This window comes from Bidens hawaiensis, unplaced genomic scaffold (genome assembly GCF_021521415.1).
Source record: "Bidens hawaiensis isolate Kalapana, Puna unplaced genomic scaffold, B.hawaiensis_p1.1 tig00014140_1, whole genome shotgun sequence".
In the NCBI taxonomy this organism is placed as follows: Eukaryota; Viridiplantae; Streptophyta; class Magnoliopsida; order Asterales; family Asteraceae; genus Bidens; species Bidens hawaiensis.
Window position 1 is genome coordinate 499071 of NW_027492217.1, and position 23675 is coordinate 522745.

Consider the following 23675-nt stretch of genomic DNA (forward strand, 5'->3'; position numbering starts at 1 on the left):
TCACCATAAACCGTCACCGCACTACCATCCAATGACTTTAACCTTATCATCTTACTTTTACATACTATCTGAGCCTCAAACTCAGACAACCAATCCATACCCAAGACTACATCGAACCCTCCTAAGGCCATAACATACAAAGTAACAGGGAACTCATGTCCCTCTAACACTATCTTACAATTCTTAACCATTTTTGTTATTTTCACCGAAGTGTCACTTGCGGTTTCTACTACAAAAGTTTCAGACACTCGGCAGCCTTTAATTTTAGCTAGTTTACTAAACGTCGTAGCTACAAAACTTCTATTCGCACCAGAATCAAATAATACAGAAGCGGAAACATCGTTCACTAGAAACGTACCTGTGACGACATCCGGAATCTGCCTGGCTTGTTCCTGGGTCAGCATGTAGGCTCTAGTTCTGGGCCTAGCTTGATCGGCATCCTTCTTTCCAGTACCTCCAGCTACACCTTCAGTGCACTCCCTTGACATATGGCCTGTCTTGCCACATTTGTAACATGCTGGCTTCGCACTGCACTCATTGGCATAATGCCCTACCTTCCCGCACTTATAACAGGCATTCGACCCCATTCTGCATTCTCCACCATGAGCCTTTCCACATTTGAGACAAACATTAGAACTTTTACCCCACTTGCACTCACCACCATGCCTCTTCCCGCAGGTCTTACACGATCTCTTCTCCCACACTTTCTGTTTCTTATCCTTGGAGTTCCATAACTGAGTACCGGGTCGTTTAGCAGGAGTGACCCCTTTCTTCTCTTTCTCTTCGTCCCTTTCCACCCTATCATCCGCGGCCACGTCAGCATAGACCATTTCCGCGAGTCCAACAGCCGAATCAAAAGTAGCAGGTTGAATCGCCCTGACTAACATGCGGACCTTTTGTGGCAACCCCCTCACATAACATTTGATTCTCTTGACCTCAGTGTCAACCATGTCAGGCACCAACCTAGATAGTCGGTTGAACTCCGTGGTATACTCACGATGCGTCATCATACCGGCTTTTAAATTCTGGAACTTCATCTCCGTTCTTTCAACCTCGGCATCTGCACAGAACTTCTTCATTACCAACTCTTTCAAATCTTCCCACTTCATCTCTTTGATCTCTTCACGGGTCTTCCTCTGCTCCACACTCTCCCACCAATACATAGCCTCATCTACGAATGACTGAGTAGCATAACCCACAGCTTGGTCGGGACGGCATTCGCTAATGCGGATAACCTTGTCCATAGCGGTTATCCACTGGAGAGTAGCGATTGCGTCTCCTAAACCAGTCAGCTTAGGCGGGTCACAACCTTTGAAGGACTTATAGCTGCACCCACCTTGTCCTCCTCTCCTATCATCGACTTTCACAGACTTATCCCCACTCGAGGCCCCTCTTTCACCTTCCCCATCCTTTCTACCATCACCACCCGCCCCTTCAGCAGTTCGCTCACGGCTTCCAGCAGATCCTTCGGGATTCAGGTTCTTCACAGCAGCAACTACAGCCTGAACGATGGCTGCTTGAACTGCGGGGCTAAGTTGAACTTCTTCGTTGTTGTTCTGGTCTCCTCCAGCTGCGCTTCCTTCATCTTCGGTGTGGGAAGCTTCTTCCACCGAGGGTTGCCGGACAAGACGAGGCCTGCCACGACGCCCAGTGCGACCCCCAGTTTCAACAAATTCTCCAGCTCCAGCCATTAGTATTCTAAAGGGGAAAACACAAACATCATCACTCAAGGAACTATCTAGTACAAGGATAGTAAGGCTAACAGGTAATAACAGTGGCCAGTTGTGATTAGCTGATCACGTTACTTTCCGCGTCCTATACACTTCCTTTTATGAGTCTATTTGTGCTGGTTCTACTTAAGTAGTTAGTCAATTCAAAACAATCAATTATTCCTATCCGTACCATTCTCATATCTTTTCTTTCTCATTAACGTATATCATTTAATCATACCTTTCACCTTTACTGATCTTGCTTGAGCGACACATGGCATTCTTGAACTGGCATCTTCTTTCTTTTCTTACTTAATTCCCATTCTCTGTTCGAGTCTAAGCATGTAGGATGCTTAAATCTCTCGAACTTTGCTCTGATACCAACTTGTAAGGCCCCGTTGCCGGTAACCCTACTTTCGTGTTGGATTTACTCATAAACACAGTTCTAAATATCAGAGTTAATTAAAACTTTACGCGGAATATAAAACTTTCATAAAACATTACATATCAATTCATAATCATGTCTTAAAACATTCCTCTTGTCTTTCAAAATCAAAACATAACTTATAAAACATATCAGATCTTCAGATGCCAGGCTTTAGTCTTCTGCCATGTGTCCTCCACTCAAGCCAGCTGTCTCATCCTACTCACCTGCGTGCATACTAAAAGTCAGCTACGCTGAGTGAGTTCTAGATAATCATACAATACTATACAACACCTTCTTACATACATACGTACTTAACCTCATAACTTTCTCTTATACACACATAAGTACTCATACCTTCATTCTTACTTACATACTTTCTTTACATTCATAATCATACGTTTTAAAGAGCCTTTCGCCCTATAACCTCACAGATATTATAAGGGTCTGGTCCCTAACATCACAGATATTATAAGGGTCTGGTCCCTAACATCACAGATATTGTAAGGGTCTGGTCCCTAACATCACAGATATTATAAGGGTCTGGTCCCTAACATCACAGATATTATAAGGGTCTGCTCCCTAACATCACAGATATTGTAAGGGTCTGGTCCCTAACATCACAGATATTATAAGGGTCTGGTCCCTAACATCACAGATATTGTAAGGGTCTGGTCCCTAACATCACAGATATTATAAGGGTCTGGTCCCTAACATCACAGATATTATAAGGGTCTGGTCCCTTGCTTTCGAATATTAGTAGGGTTCAGTTTCCTCTTCGTTACCATACAACCATGCAACATACCTCGAGTATTATTAGGGCTTGGTACCCTTTTCGTAACCATACAACCATACAACCGTCATTTCCTTCTTTTATTAACTTTATTACGTTCATACACGTAAACATACATATCATACTTGCCATATTTATAACGTTACAACCTGACAGTACGTGCAATATCCGAAGATCGTTCACGTACCATCAAGCAATCATTCATACATATCACATATATCACATATGGCATACACTTATCACTTAGGATAAATGTATTAACAACACATCAAGTATGCACACAGCCCCGAAAACATAACAAGGAATGGGGCTAGAAACTCACCTGGATCCTGTTACGCTCGCCGTTGATCGTAATTCCTTTCTTTAACTGGGCTCGGCTAACTGTATAATATTTACACATATCAATTAACTACTACTACACGCTTTGTATTTCTATCTATAAATGACCCACAACGAACGGGGGTCCGGGGGCAGCGCCCCTGGCAGCGGGGTTCTAGGGGCGGCAGCCCCTAGCGGGGTCCAAGGGGCAGAGCCCCTGGCTGGGGTTAAGCTGCCAGGTCAGCTTGGAAAAATTTTATTTTCGATAACTGCCTTAACACATTTTCCATTAGATTTTTAATTTATTTTCTAAGCGAACTTCACTTTAGGCGAAGTTAAACCTTAGGCGAACTTGGCTTCAGGCGAAGTTAAACCTTAGGCGAACTTGGCTTCAGGCGAAGTTAAACCTTAGGCGAACTTGGCTTTTAGGCGAAGTTAAACCTCAGGCGAACTTGGCTTTTAGGCGAAGTTAAACCTCAGGCGAACTTGGCTTTTAGGCGAAGTTAAACCTCAGGCGAACTTGGCTTTTAGGCGAAGTTAAACCTCAGGCGAACTTGGCTTTTAGGCGAAGTTAAACCTTAGGCGAAGTTACCATTTCAGCGAAGTTGCCATCAGGCGAACTTGGCTTCAGGCGAACTTATCATCAGGCGAACTTGGCTTGCAGGCGAAGTTCATCAGGCGAACTTAGCTTGCAGGCGAAGTTCATCGCTTGAAGGCGAAGTTGCCCAGATGAAGGCGAAGTTGTCGCACTGCAGATCTGTTTGCCCATAACTCCTTCGTTTCTTAGCCAAATAACTCGATTTTGGTACCCACGGAATCGTATGATCGGCGCCTACAAATCCCAACCATCAAATCGGCCTAAAATCGACGTTTTAGGGGTCCGATTTGGGCAGTTGTGTTTCGGGTCCGATTAACCCGTCAAATCCTAACCATTTTCAGTAATATTAGCTTTGCGGGATTAGTTCTTACCTTTCCAACTCAGATCTACCAGCAAAATCTCGGGTCTCGACTTCGGATCTCGGTCGGTTATGTGTGTGTTTTTGAGTGTGTAAAAGAGAAAGATGGAAATAAAATGATATCTTGGGCTTGGGATGGGTATTTATATCTCTCAAGCCCACGGACCCAAGGCCCATTCTCATTTAACCCATCTTACGTAATCTAAGCCCATGACCCGTTCCTTACTCGACATTAAATAACTAAAACGTGAAATCACTAAACATAACTTTCTTTTATTTAACATTATAAAAATTTAGGATGTTACATCGAGCAGATTGATCCTAAGACCAGAAAACCTGCTTTGATACCATATTTTAATAGGAATCAGAATTGATATATTATTGATCGTTGGTTATGTTTACAAAGAAAAAGGAATACAAAATAAATAGGGAAGACGATGATCTAATAATGGAAAAGACAATAAAAAAGATGTGGAATTGCTTAATTGTAGGCTGCAACGGTCCTTAGCATATTGTTTGCATTGGTTGAAGAATTTCCCAAGTAAAGAAATGATGTTATGCAAATCCTCATGTATCTTTGTTTTATTATTATTTTATTTATTTTTTCCAACAGAAACCCCTCATGGTTTCGCCCTTTAGAATCATTAAGGTTCTATGGTGTTTGGATCAGAATAGTCTTAATTGATTTTATGTCTCACCCTCTCTGAGTTAATGTTTATTTTAAATTTTAATTTGTTCTTAACTAACTTCAATTATATTGAAGAAGTACATGACAACAAAAATCACCAACAATAACCATATCCTATAGAAGATAAAATAATTACTTTTTATTTATTTTTTGATTTATAAAGCACACTCCCTTTATCAAATTGTTTTACTGTACATACACAAACTGAATTTATTGATTCTTAAGTTATAAAAGTCAATTTAGAGTTTACTTCTTTTTTTAACTCCTAAATCTTTATGGAAAAATTACCAGAATATACAAATCAAAAGTTTCATAAATGTCCTCTTCAAACAATATCGTCAGCCACATGTTTTTAAGATGGCACGACGTGTTATCAATAATTCAAAGGACGATTTATTTGTTCAACAAAACTCATCGGGACAACCTATTTTTTCACCAAACTCATCTCTGACGAATTGTTAGATTCAACAACTCGTCGGGACGACTTGTTTAAAAACTCTTCGGGACGACATGTTCAACAGGCTCGTCTGGACAAGATGCATGTTTACATACTCGTCTGGACCACGTGCTTGTTCACCAAACTCGTCTGAGACAACCTGTTTTGGACCAGCTAGCATTATTTAATTGGAGAACAAACACGTCGGGCGAGCAAAAAAACGCGACGTTTTTGAAGAAGACACATCTGAAACTCTTATTTTGTGAGAAAATAAAAAAAAATCACTCTCTATAATGACATTTTGGGAATTTCCACTATCACTTACTTTCTTTCTTGTCTTTTTTTTGCTTTTCTTTTTCACCTATTAAATAAAGCTTGTTTTTCTGTTTCTCCTTCTTAGTTACTAAATTTTTATTACTAACTATTTAATATTATATATATATATATTTAAAAGACAATGTCGGTGGCACTCACAAAGTGTATTTGGTTCGTGTAATAGTTATGTTCTAACCTAGTTATACCATATAAAAGTTTCAGGCTAACCTAATAAAGTTGACGAATTCAAACAAAAAAAGAAGTGGAGAGTCGCGCATAAGATAAATAAATCTAACTACATTATTAAAGCAAAACAAGTTATTTATATGTCATTTAACTAATCATTTCATATAGGATATATGTTCACATGTTATTTAACTAAACACTTCACATAGGATGCCAATTGAATGTCATGCCATTATTTCCTATTATATCATGGCACATGACCCGTTTACCTATTATAGCCCCATGATCTATAAGGCTTTAAAAAATTTTGAAAAATAAATTACTGTATGATATGGGTTTCAAACTCAAGACCTCATGTTTCAAACCTAATGTGCTTACCAACCCTACTAAAGTGATAATTGTGTTAGTATTTTTTACTTAACATATATAAATGTAGTTTCTCTTCAAGTATAAAACCGAAATTACACTCAATTGTTAACATTTCCATAATTCACAATTTCAACTGTCTTCTCATCTCTTTAACACAATCATTTAAGATTGTTCGTCATTTCTCTTTTCATTTTAAAATATAATATATTTTTATTTATTTTCTTTAACAACCAAACTTTAGTCTTTGTAAATTTAGTTTTAAATTTGTGACAACATTTTTTCATAAATATCATCTTTATACACACAATATTTAATATAACAATATCGATATGAATTTTGTATTTTTATAATAAATCTAACACCAATGTTTTGTTTTTCACTTAAAATTATAATGCATAATATATAAAAACTTATTAAAAAAGTCATAAATAAAAATTAATATAAGAAATAACTGAATTTAAATATTACATATAATAAATCTTTATTTTTATTATATTTTTCATTCGTGTGAAATACGGGCTCTAACCTAGTATATATTAAAACAAGATTTAAGGCTATTCTAGCTTTGACTTTTAACCGGGTAGTAACGACTTTTGTCTTTTGGGAAAAGGCGGGAGTTAAAATTTTAGCATGGGATAAATTGTTATTTTGGTGTAATTTTATAAGTAAAACGTAGATAAGTCTGTGTGTCTATGTTACAAAAAAACGATGTAAGATTAACTGATATTTCGAAATTATGAACGAACATTAACGTTTTTAGAGTAAGTTTATAATGCTTAACATTTTATAAAACTAAAATTTCTATATGAACAAGTTTATGACTTTGAATATTTAATAATACAAGTTAATGTTAATTTAATGTTTGTTTTACAGAAAGCGTTGAATCTTTATATGATAATGTAAGCTAATCAATTTGTGTAAAGAATTTATTCAAATAGAAAGTCTACCAATATTTTTTATTGGATTTAGGAGTAGTCAATTGGTGCGAGACTTATTCTTTTAGGTAATATACTCAAAATGTTCAAATATCCTTTTATCCAAAAAGTTCAATGACTTGTTTTCCAATGTACTTGAAAAGGAATATTACTAAAATAGTCATGTATGACCAACGCTAGGGTCTGGGCTCCGATTGTGGTTGATCAATCGACTTTCGTTACTTTTTTGTTTTCATATTCATAATTTGGACATCATTCGCACTCTTTTACGAACACAAACAAAAATTCATACTTTCTCAAGTGTTCGTATGCCATCTATTGTAAATTTTAACATCAAAAGAGAAGATTAAGAGGTTAATAAACTTGTCTTTAAGAACTCTTGATATATTTATTTTAAATGATGATTACTATCTATGTTAGTAAACAGAGCAAGATATAACCACTTCCTTGAAGACCTCTAGGGGGTGTTTGGTAGAGGGAATTGAGGGGTGAGAAATGGAATTGGAAAGAATTCTCTTGTTTGTTTATGAAAGAAAGAGGTGAGAAATGGAAATAAACCATTTCCATTTCTCTGATTTTGTTTCTCTAAAAAAGGAGGAGAATTGTATTTCTCGACATTCATTTCTCCCATTTTCCTCCTTTTCCTTTCAAACTCTTTCTTCTGCAAATGAAAGGCTCTCTCGACGTTCATCTCTTCCGATGACGGTCGTTGCCGGCTTCCATTTTTGAATCCTAGGCAACAGAGATGACGGAGGTAAGATGGTGATGTTTCATTGGACTTCTAAATCTGCTTTCTCCATCGATGATGGCCGTTGCCGGGTTTCGTTTTGGAGCTCTAATCAACGGCGGTGGTGGTCTCGAGTAAGCATTAGGGTTTCAATCTCATTCATATATTACGGTAATATAAGCTACTCGCCTCTGTATTGTGGCCACTTTGAAACCCTATCGGAGATACCATCTTATTAATCATTTCTCAGTTTAATCTGTGCTCATACATTATTGTTAATGTATCATCATGTAATCAGATGCTTATTATTGTTAATTAACAAGCTTCCTCTTGTTAATTATATGTATTTAGATCTTAATTCCACCATTTTTTGATGCTTAGCCATCTCTTTGATGCTAAAATTATTATTATTATTATTATTATTATTATTATTATTATTATTATTATTATTTTTAATTTTTTTTATTTGATGCTTGCAGAAGTGAAATTAGCAAGAAGAGAAGCTTCTGAGAATGAGGTATGTTTATTGATTCAGTTAGATAAATTTAATAATAATAATAACAATAATAATAATAATAATAATACTGAATATTGATTGTTGTAGAACTGTTGTTTTAAAATGATAATTAGTGTATACTAAGTTTAATGTTTTTTTAATTATTTGTTATGTAGTAAGCTTCAAAGTGAAGCACTGAGAGAGGCAATTACTCAGATTACTACTGATGCCAAGGAGAAGAAGAGAAATTTTACCGAAACAATTGAGCTTCAAATTGGTTTGAAGAATTATGATCCGCAAAAGGATAAGCGGTTCAGTGGTACCGTAAAACTGCCGCACATTCCTCGCCCCAAGTTGAAGGTTTGCATGCTTGGAGATGCTCAGCATGTTGAAGAGGTGATTTAACTGTTATTTTTTATTTCATTTAACTCAACGGTGAAAATGCATGGTATATTTAATTGAACATTAAGGTTTACGAGTAATGCTATTGTTATATGTTACATTAATAGTTCTGCTGATAACTGTGATATACACAAGGGAGTTGATGTTATAGGTTGTTTGAACAATTTGAACTTGACCAATAATCCAATATAGTCTTAATGGGATGTTTATAATAGATTGCATCATGCGGAAGTGTTTGGTTCATAGTTGTTAATAGCGATCATAGCAAGCGAGTGATCAGTGTGGCATTAGGGCTTTGCTTTCTTTCTGATTTTACACGTGATAAGTAGTGAGATTTCTGGTTTTTTTGGATTTAATATATACATAAATATATACCTATAAAATAGCAGGTTGTTGTTAAATATGCTGTATAAAATAGTGTGTGTGGGTATTAATAATAAAAACATTGTATTTGGATAAAATATACATGTAAAATGTTTCTGAAGTTTTTTTTTCTAGTGTATAGCTAAACATAAAATAGCATTCCCTATTTCATTATCGCCAATTAGCTTATAGGTAGCTTGTCGTTTGCTATTTGCTTATGACAACTATGGTTTGGTCAATTTGTTTATTCAAGCAATCTAATTATTTTCAAGCAAACTTGCAGGCCCAAAAGATTGGACTTGAGTATATGGACGTTGAGGGTCTGAAGAAGCTGAACAAGAACAAGAAGCTAGTGAAGAAACTTGCTAAGAAGCACCAAGCTTTCTTGGCTTCTGAGTCTGTCATCAAGCAGATTCCTCGTTTGTTGGGCCCTGGTCTAAACAAAGCTGGTAAGTTATATTTTTCTGTCTTACTAAACCAACACGTTGTGTTTACATTTATCAATCTTATTAAGTGTAAATTAGTCCCTGCACACAGTGTTTTCTTTGCAATAGCCTTAAGTTTGTATATTCTATTTGTAAATTACTGGTGTGGCTTTGGTGATGCCATGCCAGCTGCCATTTGCATAAAGATTTTATGGAAAATGTAATTTTTTATAAAAAGCAGTGATATTGTTATTGGTTTTTACAAAATTCGTAAAATTTGTTTGCAAAAATAAAGAGAATGTACAAAGCTTGTGTCTTTTTCATGCAATTTGCTCTTACTCTTTGTAAACTGTCACCATGATTTTTGTTATTAAAATGCAGGTAAGTTCCCGACCCTTGTTTCCCACCAGGAATCTCTTGAGGCAAAGGTCAACGAGACCAAAGCAACAGTCAAGTTCCAACTGAAGAAGGTGCTCTGCATGGGAGTTGCTGTTGGAAACTGCAGCATGGAGGAGAAGCAAATTTTCCAAAACGTTCAAATGAGTGTCAACTTCAGTTCTTAGTTTTGTCTTTTTTTCTTTGATTTGTTTGTTGATATTTAAAAGACATTTCTAGGGTTTATGGACTCGCTGATGATTTTGTTTGCAAGGTCGCGGACCTGGTTTCGGTGGACATTCACCTTCAAATCTGTTATTGTGGATATGGATCACGTAATGGTAACCAACTCTGTTGAATCAAACTGATAAGATGGTTAGTGTTTGTAGTTTTATATTGGTTTTCGTTTTTACTTTGGGATTTGATCGAACAGGTGACGGGGCAAGTTCTAATTTGGCGAATGTGTGTATTTGTTGGAGTTTCTCTTATTACGTACTGAAATGATGAGATTAATCTCATTATAGTGCTGATTTTTGGATGTTTATGGATTCAATGGTGGTCGGATCCGTTTGCTTTGGGTACTTTAAGGGGCGTTTATGTGGTTGCTTCCGCAGTATGGCTATTTTTGGCCTTTTTAAGTGTTTCTACACTTTGTTTCCACCTATGCACGCGATTACTTGATGGTCCGTTTCTTGAAAACGTTTTCGGTTTGTTGTGATAATAAATATTTGTTATGAAAAAAATACTTGTGCTAATGATAAAGTTGATATAATTCTCTGTTTATTTTCTATGTACCAAACAAGAGAAATGATTCTCAGCTATATTTCTCTACCGAAATCTCTGTACTACCAAACAGAACAGTCAATTCTCATTCTCCAGACCAATTCCCTTTCTCTGCAATTCCATTTCTCTATTCCATTTCTCTACAATTCCATTCTCTGTACCAAACACCCCCCTAGTGTCTTAAAGAGAGATTTTGTACCCGATGATCTACAATAGTTTAAAGAAACTACAATAAAAAACAAACTCTTGATTAAAAGCCAAGGGATAAACATATAATGGACATGTTAACATTCACCTTAACCTTATAAATTTAATGTTATCTCTTTTCTTATTTCACTACATACTCACAAAACTCGCACTATTTATAAAAATTAAACTTCAGTAGTGTTAAATTGAAATAAAAATTAATAATAACTTATTCATCCACGCGTTCTCACGACACTAACTTAAAGATACATTATTTTTATTTGAGTAAAGTGTCGTTTTCGTCATTGTGGTTAGGCAAATAATGCGAATTTATTCCAATATGTTTATATTTTTTGCATATGGACCATCCACGTTTCCCAATTCTTGTCAATTACATCCAAATCACTAACCCAGTTAAATTGAATCGTTAAGTCAGGGGTAGACATGTCTTTTTACTCTTTTTTTATTATATGAGTATAGTGCCAAAATCATCCATGAAGTTTGGTCACATCTGCGAATTTCGTCCAAAAATATTTTTTTTCGCAATTAGACCCTCGATTTTTTCCAACCGTTGCCAATTTCGTCCAAATTGTTAACTCGGTCTAAATTCAACGTTAACTCAGGGGTGCTACTGTCATTTTACATGTTGTTGTTGTTGTTATTATTATTATGTGCTTGTTCGATAACATATATAACATCTCACAATTCCTATGATTGAATCCAATATAGCATCCTTTTGTTTATTCCTTTTTATTTTTAGTCATATAAAGTGTTTAGCTCAGTATAAAACTCCTTGGTGTTTGTCTTCTCGGTTAAAGATTTGTTGGAGCCACACCATAACTCGGGTTTGGGGGGATTTGTGGAACTAATCATGCCTTTATGCGTGCGCCCGGAAAGATAGGCCGACTGCTGAGCCCACTCTGGCTCAGCCGCACCACCCAGTGCAAATTATGTTTTTTACGGTATAGTGATTATCACCTGTTGGAGTATTTGGAATGCTACGAACGAGAGGCTATTTGAAGGCACAAGTATCAAGATTGAAGACATAATTGGAGAAATTAAGTCCCTAGGCTTTTTATAGTTTAAGCATGGATCTAATTGTAAATTGATAAATTGGTCTAATAAGTGGTGTTCTTACAACTTTATATAGTTGCTGGTTTTTTGGGCTCCCCTTTTACTTATTGTAACACCATGAAAATAACCCATCTGGTTTTGGGTCAAAAATGTAAATTTTAGAAGTTGAAGGGCCAAAAATGTCAAACCTGGAACTAGAGGGACTGAAAATGAAACTCTGCATCTTCGCGTATCGCGAAGATGCAAGGCAGAACAACTTCGCGTATCGCGAAGTTGCTGGCACACATTTCAACGTTATTCAGTGACGTGGTGACACGTGTCAGCACGGGGTTGATTTTGCGGCGCCGTCATACATCTTCACGTATCGCTAACCGCCATAGGCTACATCTTCGCGTATCGCGAAGATGCATAAAATCGCCTATAAATAGGACAGCCACGAGTTCAGCCCCATTCATCCCATTTTCACACTCATTTCACACACATAACCTAGGGAATCGTGCCAAGAGAGTTCCGGGGTTCCGAGGGTTGTTCTCGCGAAGAAACGAGGTGTTGTTACGCTGCTGAACGAACTGCTGATCTTGTAAACGAAGCACAAGCTGAAGTGCTACTGATTTCTTAAGTTCTTAAGTTACGCCTAGCCAATTAAGGTAGGATTAAGGTTAAGTTACTTTACTAGTTATTTTAAATACATAGATATAACTTAGTTAAGGGTATAGTCGTTAAACTGTTAATATTTTCCAAGTAATGTCTTATAAAGCAAAAACGTTGCTTCCACGTGAAGTAATGTTACCAAAACTATTATTTTGACGGGCACATAGTAACTGGAATGGGGTATCATTAGTAGACTCTTCTTGCCTAAGGAAAGCAATTCGTATACATCCCAATCAACCGTGGGACCCGTTTGCTTACCTGAAGAAGTTTGCCAACGTGATATCCTTTATTAGGCCAAAGCGTGCTATTCCAAACGTCATATGTAAATCCAAAGTATTTTCATAAAACGACTATAACTATACTAAGATTAGGTCAGACCTAAGAGTCTGCTGATCAGACCTCGAGTCTGCTGAACTGAATCAGACTTCAAGTATGCTAATCAGACCTCGAGTCTGCTGAACTGGAACAAACTTAAAGTCTGCTGAATATTACCAACTTGATACTTATGCGAACCTATTATGATATATAGGTTGATAGCATACTGAAGCTAAGGATATTGATATTCCGACTGATAATATAAGGTGAACACGTAAACCTTTTACTGTCTGAACTGATTTTACTCTTGTAATAGACAGGTTGTTTATTACAAAAAGTCTGATAAATGTTTGTATGAGATAAAATCTCTAAAATCATTATAATACAAAGTAGATAATAAAAAGCAACTCAGACGAAATACACATGTGTCTGGATCCAAACATAACTGATAATTGGCATACAAAACCAAGTCAGTAATAACCAGTTCTCCATAAGGGTTACATAGCCTAGGGGAAGGTTGTCTCCGAACAGGGGCTATGTACTCGGGGAACCTTTGAATTGTGTGTGTAGGGCAGTGGTACAAATCCCGGAAATGGATAAGCATTCCTGCTGAGATTGTGAACAGAAAACTATGTTTGTATTTAACGACGGTTATAAACTGTTTTATCGAGTCAACGTTTCACCAGCATATAGCTGACGTGTTTTCCCACCCTTGCAGGTAACTAGATGACAATAGATGGTATACAAGGATTGGAGTCATAGAAGATCGCTCGAGATGGCTCGTTTTTGAATACTTATAAATCCTTGTATTATTAAAATCACTGTTTGTAAAACTGTAACTCAGGTGTTTAATTCCCGAGTAATTTTTGATAATGTAAATTAATAATTTAATATTTAAATACTTCCGCTAAAATGAACCCGCTACTCTGATATATTTACAAAACAGATACCAACTGTTGGTCACACCTCTAGACCCTGAACCAAGATGTGACACTTATGAAGAGGGGTGCACTTCTCTTCATTTGTTTGTTAACTTTTCATTTGTTTGTTTATAAAAGTTATCACTTCAAAAAAACTGACTATTAAGTATTTATGTATATACCATTACACCCATACAATTTTGAAACAAAAGTCTCACACCAAGGTGGAATCTACGCCGACCCATTAATAATTGTTTTTCTTTCTCACAATCATGTTAAGAACATGAATAATACAAGGCTAAGGATGCATGAAGGTGACATTATGAGCTGTTAGAATATAAACTAAAAGAAAAGCTAAAGTTTATCGAGTTTAATTTAGTTTATAAATTTATTTCCTATTAGTTATTAGTTATATGTCAACAGGGGTGTTAATCGGGTCAACCCGATCGGGTTTCGGGTTAGTCGGGTCAACCCGATCGGGTTTTGGGTTAGTCGGGTCGGGTTAGTCGGGTTTTGAAAAAAAATAATTTAACCCGCGACCCGATCATATTAAGGTTCGGGTTTGTCGGGTTCGGGTTAATCGGGTTTCGGGTTATTCGGGTTGGGTTAGTCGGGTTAATCGGGTTGCTATATATTTTTAAGTTGATTTTTGTGTGGTAACCACTGGACTACAATATTTATCTTATTATTGCATATCGGACTGTAGACGAACCAAATGATTAGAGAGTTCATGGTTCGATACTTCGGTTTGAAACTGGTCAAACCGATCATTTGTTTAGTTTAATGGTCAGGCTTTCTTATTAACTTTCGGTCGGTTGGTTTCAAAAATTTCAAATCGCAAAGAACGGTTTGGTTTACGGTTTTAAAATTTTCAAACCGTTTAACCGGACCGGGCCATAAGATGAATATACTTTATTTTTTTAAATATATATATTATACTACATGTAGTTAATTATTTATATTTTGGGTTAGGCTTCATAAAAGTAAAACTTGGCTATGACTATAAATTTGCATAAACTGTGCTACTATAATGAGCTGTGTTTATGATATTAAAATTTCCAATTCTATTTGTTATTTCATTTCAGATTAAGATGAAGCTGCTTTGTTGCATATCTATTATCAGTAGATCTAGTTGATTATTGTTAACTTTTAAGAACCTTGCACATGTTTACCTTACACAACACCTCAAAACTTGAGCAGATCTTTTGTAGCACGATATTATACAATAAAGGAATTTTTGTAACTAATATAATTTGTTTCGTACTTTGTTTATATATATACCCAAACCGTGAAACCAAACGGTTAGTAACGGTTCAGTTTGGTTCGGTTTCCTATCTTAACGGTTCAGTTTATGTTATTTATTAACGGTTTGGCTCACGGTTTGTCCTAAAACCCGTTAAAACGGGACTGTGAACACCCTTACAAACGATCACGTACAAGGGCATGTTTGTCTTTGTTCATTTAACTTTAAATGAACACGAACACCTAATCGAACAAATATTTTTGTTCATGTTCGTTCGTTTAAAAAATGAACATGTTCGTGTTCGTTTATATTCATTCATTTAAAATCTAAATGAACAGTTCACGAATATAAAAGAACGTAAATGAACATATATGTACATGCGTAAATGAACACAAACAAACATAAACGAACTCAAATGAGCATACTTAAATGAACACAAACAAACACCACTAATCGGGTTATTCAGGTTAACTCGAAACCCGATTTTTTTTCCAAAAACGAACCCGAAACCCGACCCTATTAACAATTCGGGTTATTCGGGTCAACCCGAATAACCCGATTAATATTTTTTTGACCATGTTTAACCCGACCCTGGTAAGCTTATTAGGGTTAGGGTATTTTGAACAGCCCTATATGTCAATCATCAAAAAAGAACCAAGTGCATCGATATATTAGAAAGACGAATACATTAAACCTTTAAAACTTTTATTTAAACAAATTTACTCTACAAGACATACTTGCTTTAAGAGTCTATTAACGTTTACATTGGATAATAAAATACCTAAAATGTTATAACACAATATATAAAATAAGATACTCTGACTAAATGCACATGTGACTGAATCTATTCGTATATGACAAAATAGCAGATGCTATACACAATTCTCAATACATTTCTCAATAGCAGAACTCCTCGAGAAATGATTACTTGCGTGTGTAAAGTAGTGGGTACATTCCAGGAATCGTGAACGGGCACCCTGCTGATATAAACTATAAATATAATGTTTTGTAACCATGTAGCACGCTTGATGTGTAATATCAGCTAACATTGAAATAATTAAAGTTAATAATGTAAGTGTTAATTTGTCCTTTAAAAAAAATTAAGATTAAATAAAAACCAAAATATGGATTCCAATTGGCCATCTCTGTTTAATGACATGAGATTGATGGATAAGCTTGGGATCTTTGTGGTTTTTCACGCTCAAAACCTGACTCGATGGGGTTTTTCCAAAGTAGCGGGCCTGCTTGATGGTGTTTCTGGTGAGTCAATTCGAGAACATCAATATCAGTAAGGACGATTGACATCTTGTTCAGGAAGGCTCATGCCGCTCACCCAAGATTTAGACGTAGTTCCAAAAGCTGTTAAAAATTTTAGTGTTGTGGATTTTCAACATGATTGCTTGGTTTTTAGCTTAGTTGCCGAGTTTCTAACATGAACTCTGAAATCAATTCGCAAACAAAGCTAGGAAACATATAATCTTTTAAAACTTTAAAAAAAACTCATCAAAAATTTTATTGTATAAAATCCCAGCATAAGGTGGCTAGTATAACAACTTTGGAAAGATATGTTTTTTTAAAGACTATGACTAAAGAATCAAATGCTTCAAACTAGTTTATGTGTAGACACAACATAATAAAATGATAAAAATTTCAATGGCAGAAAATGACGAACATAGGAAAAGGGATGCGCCACCACATGAGGTGTGGTGGCTGGAGGTTTGGTTGGAGACAGAAGAGGCGGCGGTTAGAGATTTAATCGGGAACGAAGGATGTGTCTAGAGACAAAGCGGGAGATGGTGAAGGGAAAGGATAGTTCAGTTCGAATTTGGGTTTTTCTTTAATTAATTTTTCTTTATAAAAGGGACAATATGGGCAACTTCATAAAATTTAATAGCAAATTTATGGTTGGTTATCGTTAAGAACCAAAAGTGTTACCCTCAAATGAATTGTTGGAACTAATATAGTTTCAAAAACTTGGAAACAAAAGCGTGGCCTAAGTGCCTAACATTACTTTCGTGACCTGTAATTAATTCTTTTAAGAATGCCAATAGTTATGAGAGATTAAATTAGTAAAAAGAAAAGTTGATAAATTCTATTTTAATTCAATTTGTAAAACTAAATCATTAAAATAATCTAAGCACTAAGCTAGATTTTCAATTAAAGTATACAAGATGAAAATAATCTAAGCATTGAGCCAAATTTTCAAGTAAAGTATACAATATTAAAGATGGCCTTATTTATATATAGACACATGACCATTCTAATTCTGGATTAAATATATTAGGTAGGAAAAATAGTGTGGCTGAGAGTAAGTTTGCGGTTTGTGGTGGGGACATAGACGTAGATATTTGTTGGTGGATAAGACAACACTTCGGACAAATTAGGGACTTGACGACGGCCGGTGCCGGAGGAGAATAACCCTTATTTTTCTTTCCTTAACTAGCCTAACACATTTAAGGTATTTTCACATGACTGTTTTAAATGGGCCGTGCTTGTGAATGATGAGCCCGCAACACTTTATTTGAACTTGAAAATTGTGTCACACATACGGACCAAACACAAGCTATATATTCATACGTTTGTTACAAATTGATCGTTTAAACTGAATTCTAACCTTTTATTTTACTAATCTGAATATTGAAATCATAAATTTACAACAAAACACATAACTCTATAAAACAATTACGCTTTAACTAAAAGTGCGAACATTAGTTTTCTTTTAACATTTAAATTTTGTCATAAAGTATCTCAATAGCTTAAGTTATAACATAAAATAACTAAAGAAAATACAACAAATAACAATAGTGAGATCTTACTCATGCCAAAGTTATTAGTAGGGTTTAAAGAGGATGGGATCTGTGTAAATCATAAATTTATCATTTGGGATAGAGATATGGCTTCCAGTGGGACTCTTAGCTTTCGATAAGACCTGCTTACAACGCTAAGTACCAAAATATAAAGTGCTAGTGTGCTAATGTTATCCAAAATGCATAATTAGGAAGTTACCATTAACAGAATATATCTAGTAGAAGTAAAGGTAATTCAATATATAACATCAGAGAACAACATACAGATAGCATTACTAAACGACAAAAGAAGCTAAGTCCACCTAAGGTGTACACTCCCCTAAGGGTCCTTAATCGTAATCTTACGTCTCCACAGACTCATATCCTGACTATGTCCTCACAAAGAGGCGTAACTTTGCCAAATTCTGCCTAACCATTTAACCTATCAATCCATGTACCTGCTATTTGTTATGTTGACTTGAACAATTGAACCCATTTAGCTAAACATGGTCACATGTCCAACACATCCTTAAATTATATAACTTGTATATCAAAAGCTATTCTATATGAAAGAAAATAAAAATATTTGCGTGGGTTGCTGATTATATCTAAGTTATATTCCGCTTATGAGCTAATATTTTTTGTAAGTAGTAATAAGATATAATTGATACTAATGATAAATTATATTTTAAATTAAACACAATGGAACCTAGAAAAGAAGTAGAGTGGAGTGAAGTCGGTTGGTCGTCCCTTCCATGTCTCTAATGGCTACACCTCCAACTTCGCCACTCCAAGGCCAATTTATTCAATTGTTACTCAATTATTAAGAAGATTTAATACTTTAAAACTATATTATATATATGTGTGTGTGTGCAATTTTGTTAGTTATCAAAATTTAGTTTTTACCATTCAATGTAATTATTTTTATCTGATATGTTCAGACAGACATCTATTGGTGAAAATTTATGAATCTTTATATCACCGGATTAATAGTCGTTAAAATCATGCATAAACATGATTGAGAGTGCATAGCATATATATTACTTGATGGAAAATAACTCAAGTCTACAAAAGTTGTGTAGTGTATTTCATAATTCTTTCTAAATTTATTAAACGTCATATTTTCTTCGATTTTAAAAACATTATATATATGCTATGTATAAAAATGTATGGTTTAATGAAATGTTGTATTTTATAGTTTACAATGAAATATTAAACTCCAGGTATATATACTATAATATTGCGAAGGCATGCTTTAAGATCGTTATTAGATTGCCTCCCTTTTATTTCTGGAAGGCCAACTTTTTTTAACAGGATATTTTGGCCTTCCAAGACTTGTCAATTTAGGGCTGGAAAAAGAATAATTTTAGGTTGCATAATTTATTCTATTTTATTTTTATGATGTGCTAAAGTTTTTTATTATAAAATTCAAACACAAGAAATATCTGCTAATTATTATTAGACCAAAATGCAGTGTGCGTTGTGGATGGCTTAAAACGCTCTAAAGCGCACCAGGGTACACCGTATTCGGAGAACGCTTCGTTTGTTTTTTTTTTTGGCTTAGGCGTTTTGTTGAAGGTGCCGGTGGGGGGAAGTTTGGACTAATCATCATCTTTTGATGGCGCCTTTGTGGGGCTTTATCCACTATACTATTTGTTTGTTATAAAATCCCTTGATGAGTTGATCGTCACGTGTCGTAAAATGCCCCTACTACACATTGTCGTTATTTCCCCTTTTGTATTTGTTGATGCAACGCAGTTCGTGAAATTTTGCATAATCAGATTCATATGAATTAGATAAAAGAGATTTTAACAGACATATCTATCACATATTCACATGTTCACATTCTTGTTAGGAATGGCAACGGGGCGGGTTTGGGGCGGGTTTTGCTTAACCCGAACCCGAACCCGAAACCAAAAACCATCCCCGTACCCGCCCCATTACCCGTCGGGTTTAATTCGGGGATTCCCCGTTTGGTTTTTTGTACCCCCCCGACCCGCCCCGTCCCCGAACCCGAAAACCCGAAACCGATCCGACCCGACCCGAAATTGACTATTCTGGGTAATTTTGACCAAAACCTTAGTAATATGCTTATGAAGTCTATGGTCAACTGTTCAAGAATCCATCACAAAACTTACATATTGATTATGTAGCAGCGGCAACAACCAGTGGTGGATGTGCGGTATCGGTGCTAGCTGGTGCGATGGCGGGTGGAGGCGGCGACACAAGGTGGTGTGGAGGCAGTGACGCAAGGTGGTGTGGGCGTGTGGCGGTGCTTGGATTGCGGCGGTGCAAGTTATCGCTTCACCATTGGTGTTGGATTTGGTTGACCTCAAGCTATTTTAGTCAAAATTAACATGTAAGAATTAAGATGTCTGGATGTAGGTTTTTAATATATATATATATATATATATATATATATATATATATATATATATATATATTATTTATATTTATATTTATATATTATATCGGGGCGGGTCGGGGCGGGGGTACCCGAACCCGAACCCGAACCCGAACCCGAAACAATCCCCGAAACAATCTCCGAAACCCGACCCGAAACCGAAAAAACAAAACCCGACCCGACCCGAAATAAGCCGGTTTTCGGGTTTCCCCGTCGGATTCGGGGATTTTTGCCATCCCTAATTCTTGTGCTTCTACCCATTGACCTTCATGAGCACCCAAAGCCTTCACTAACTTTAACAGACATATCTATCACATGTTCAAATTTTTGTCATGACATGAAAGGATTGTTGTATCTACGGTACGTAACCGTATATGCACTAACCATCATCTTAGCAATTAATGTGCGCTTAAAATTATAACCTAAAACATTAACTTTTTAAAATACATTTCAAAAACTAAATTTGATATCAAGTATCTATAATAATATATAAACGAAACCCCTAAAATCCTACGTGTCACGATGTGGTCGCTCCCCCCTTTTATGGAAGCTATCAGATTACTTGATTTTTAAATGGAGGCCTCTCATTTATTTAACCCAATTCATGGGTATGGGTCTTACCAAAACAGATAGCTTTTAAACGGGTTATAACATCTCATTAAATTAAAAATTAATCTTACCAATTATTTGATATGAAAATCCTATAAAATAGAGATATACTAAAATTTAATGTCCAATTTAAAAAGAAAAATATATTATTTATAATTAATAAACAATTTTATAGTTAAAAAAATAAGCGGGCCACGGGTCACCAAATCCATATAGCTTTTAAACGGGTTATGACATATCATTTATTTATAAAACCCTTTCATCATCAAACCCTAAATATATTATTAACTTTCTTACAATAAAGAAAATTAAAATCCAAAAAATGAAAAATGTGAAACAACCATTCTTTTAAGCCATCAGATTGTTTTATTTGTAAATAAATGCTTCTCATGCATTTGACCCGAATTCAAGGTCTCACCAAACCCAGATAGCTCTTAAACGGGTTATATATTATTATATTCAAAATTAATCTCATTAATTATTTGATATGAAAATCATATAAAATAGGGATATACTAAAAATTAATATCCTGTTTTATTTTAAAACAAGATATTATTTATAATTAAGAAGCAATTTTAAAATAAAGAAAATAAACGGGTAATGGGTATCACCAAACCCAGATAGCTTTTAAACGGATTATAACATCTCATTTATTTGTAAAACCATTTCATTATCAAACTTCAAGTATATTAATTATTAGCTTTCTTACAATAAATAAAATTAAAATTCAAATATACATATATATAAATATTAAAAACGAATAATGTAAAACAACCCCCAAAATACGAGGGATAAAATCTAGTATAGTATATACCATTCTCATATAGTTTACTCTATTTTGGTGATATGAGATATTATGTGCTACAATTGTATATCACTCAGGGCATCCGTAATGGGTGTTAACTAAGCCCATTTAGTGCCTAAAGCGCGCCCACACCATTACGGTGATGCGTTTTCCTTCAATTTTAACTCAAAGCACTTTTTTTTATTGACGGCAGCGTTTGGGTAGAGAGTTCGGTCAAAGGACCAATCACATATTTTTCTTTAAAAAATGGTTAATCTATTTAAACAGTATTTAATAATTAAATTTAAATAACTTGAATAGCTACGCGCAAAACTGAAATAACCCAATGTCTAGTTTTTTAAGCTCAAGTGACTTCAGATAGCGCTGTTACTTCCGCTACGGATGGATGCCGTCATAACACACAACCTCATAATTTTCATATCACCAACATGGAGGACCCACAAACCACCATCCTTCACCATCCTTGATGAAGGATCTTTAAGGATGGATGGCCTCCACATCAACCTCCACAACACTTGTCTTTTCTATTCTTTTCACAAATTTTCTCCACATAAGCTATGGATGGCCTTGATGCGGAAGGTCTAAGCCATATACACCATATACCATGATTGATAATTAATGTTGTAGTGAGTGTGACCAGAGGTGCATCATGCATTCTCATGCACACTGATGTTGATATCCACTTCGTTTTACACAAGTAAACGGTAATATCCTTTCGAGTATATACAATAATGTCAGACAAAGGTTGTCCACCAACAAGATTGTGATTCAATTCCCAACATCAATAAGTGCAACCATGAATCCCAAAGTGGCAATTAGGGCCTACCTCAAACATTTTGGTTTTTTTTAACGGCTAATGAATCCTTCAAATGGGTTACTGGCTAAATTCACCGCATCAGGATAAACTCGTTTTTTGATTCGGATAAAACCCGCACCTAAAGTCAACGCCCGTGAACACTCGCCCGAAGGCACGATAGTGCGGTGAGATAAAACCCGTTCAGTTCAAGGATTCAACTAGTGAAAGTCACCTAATCGCCTAGTCTCCCATCATCACCCCGGTGCCTCTGAAACTAAATGTTGTGGGCTGGAATAGAACCTGGGCCACATAGAACACCAAGTCTCTTTTTTACTACTTCACCACTAGCCCATCGGCCTCAAACATTTTGCTTAACAAAACAAAAGGAGAAGTGTTAGATGGTTCAGTACTAATTAAAATGCCGAGTGATGATCATCCTATAACGTCACTCGTTTAGGGCTCAATCTTCATCGTTATCTTAGCATTTTGTTTTCCATAATTGCCTCAACGCTTGACTTTGGGGTCCGATGGGATGTTAAATATTTGAATCTGACTTAAGAGAAACCAAAATTTGAAGTTCATCGAATTTGAATATTAATTTGGTTTAGATTTTTTGAGTTATTTAGAGACCAATTCGGCTGCTCAGAATTTCGTTTTCAATTAAGTAATGATTTTGTGGGTGTGAACCGAACCAAAAATCCCAAAAAGGTATTTGCTCTATATATAAAATATTTTATGTATGAAATTTAGTTAACTCAAGTTAAGTTACAAACTTTTTCCTTTTTACTTTGTTTTTTTAATAAACCAACAAATAAAGCCAGGCTACCCCGAGTAACCCAATGGTAAAAGACGACTCCATACGCATGCGATCACAGACAACATTGGGTAGTCCAAGCCCATCATCACCTGTTCCGGGGAAAACCCGATGCCTGAAGACCCAATATGATAAAACTCGGTTGTGATTGGATTCGAACTTGAGACCTTGTAGTCTAAGCCCAAGTCTTCACTTCCCCTACAGTGTTAGGTGAGCTACGACTCATTGGCCTTTTCCCTTATAATTCGGTTTATTTGAACTAACCCAAATTTCACAATTCTCATATTTGTGTGATATTTCCAAACTGAGTTCAAACTTGGTTGAATTCATTTTTCAAAATTTCCTAAGTGGATGAATCGATTAAATGAAAAC

At 35.6% G+C, this 23675-nt stretch overlaps 1 protein-coding gene across 1 annotated transcript; it reads left to right on the plus strand.

The window, feature by feature from the left end:
- The first annotated feature begins 8183 nt into the window (after positions 1–8183).
- LOC143545987 (large ribosomal subunit protein uL1z-like) lies at positions 8184–10105 on the plus strand. Its single transcript, XM_077037747.1, has 4 exons — positions 8184–8373; positions 8529–8748; positions 9401–9566; positions 9924–10105. Exons 1-4 carry the CDS (start codon positions 8369–8371, stop codon positions 10103–10105), a joined length of 573 nt encoding a protein of 190 aa, XP_076893862.1. The 5' UTR covers positions 8184–8368.
- The last annotated feature ends 13570 nt before the right edge of the window (positions 10106–23675 follow it).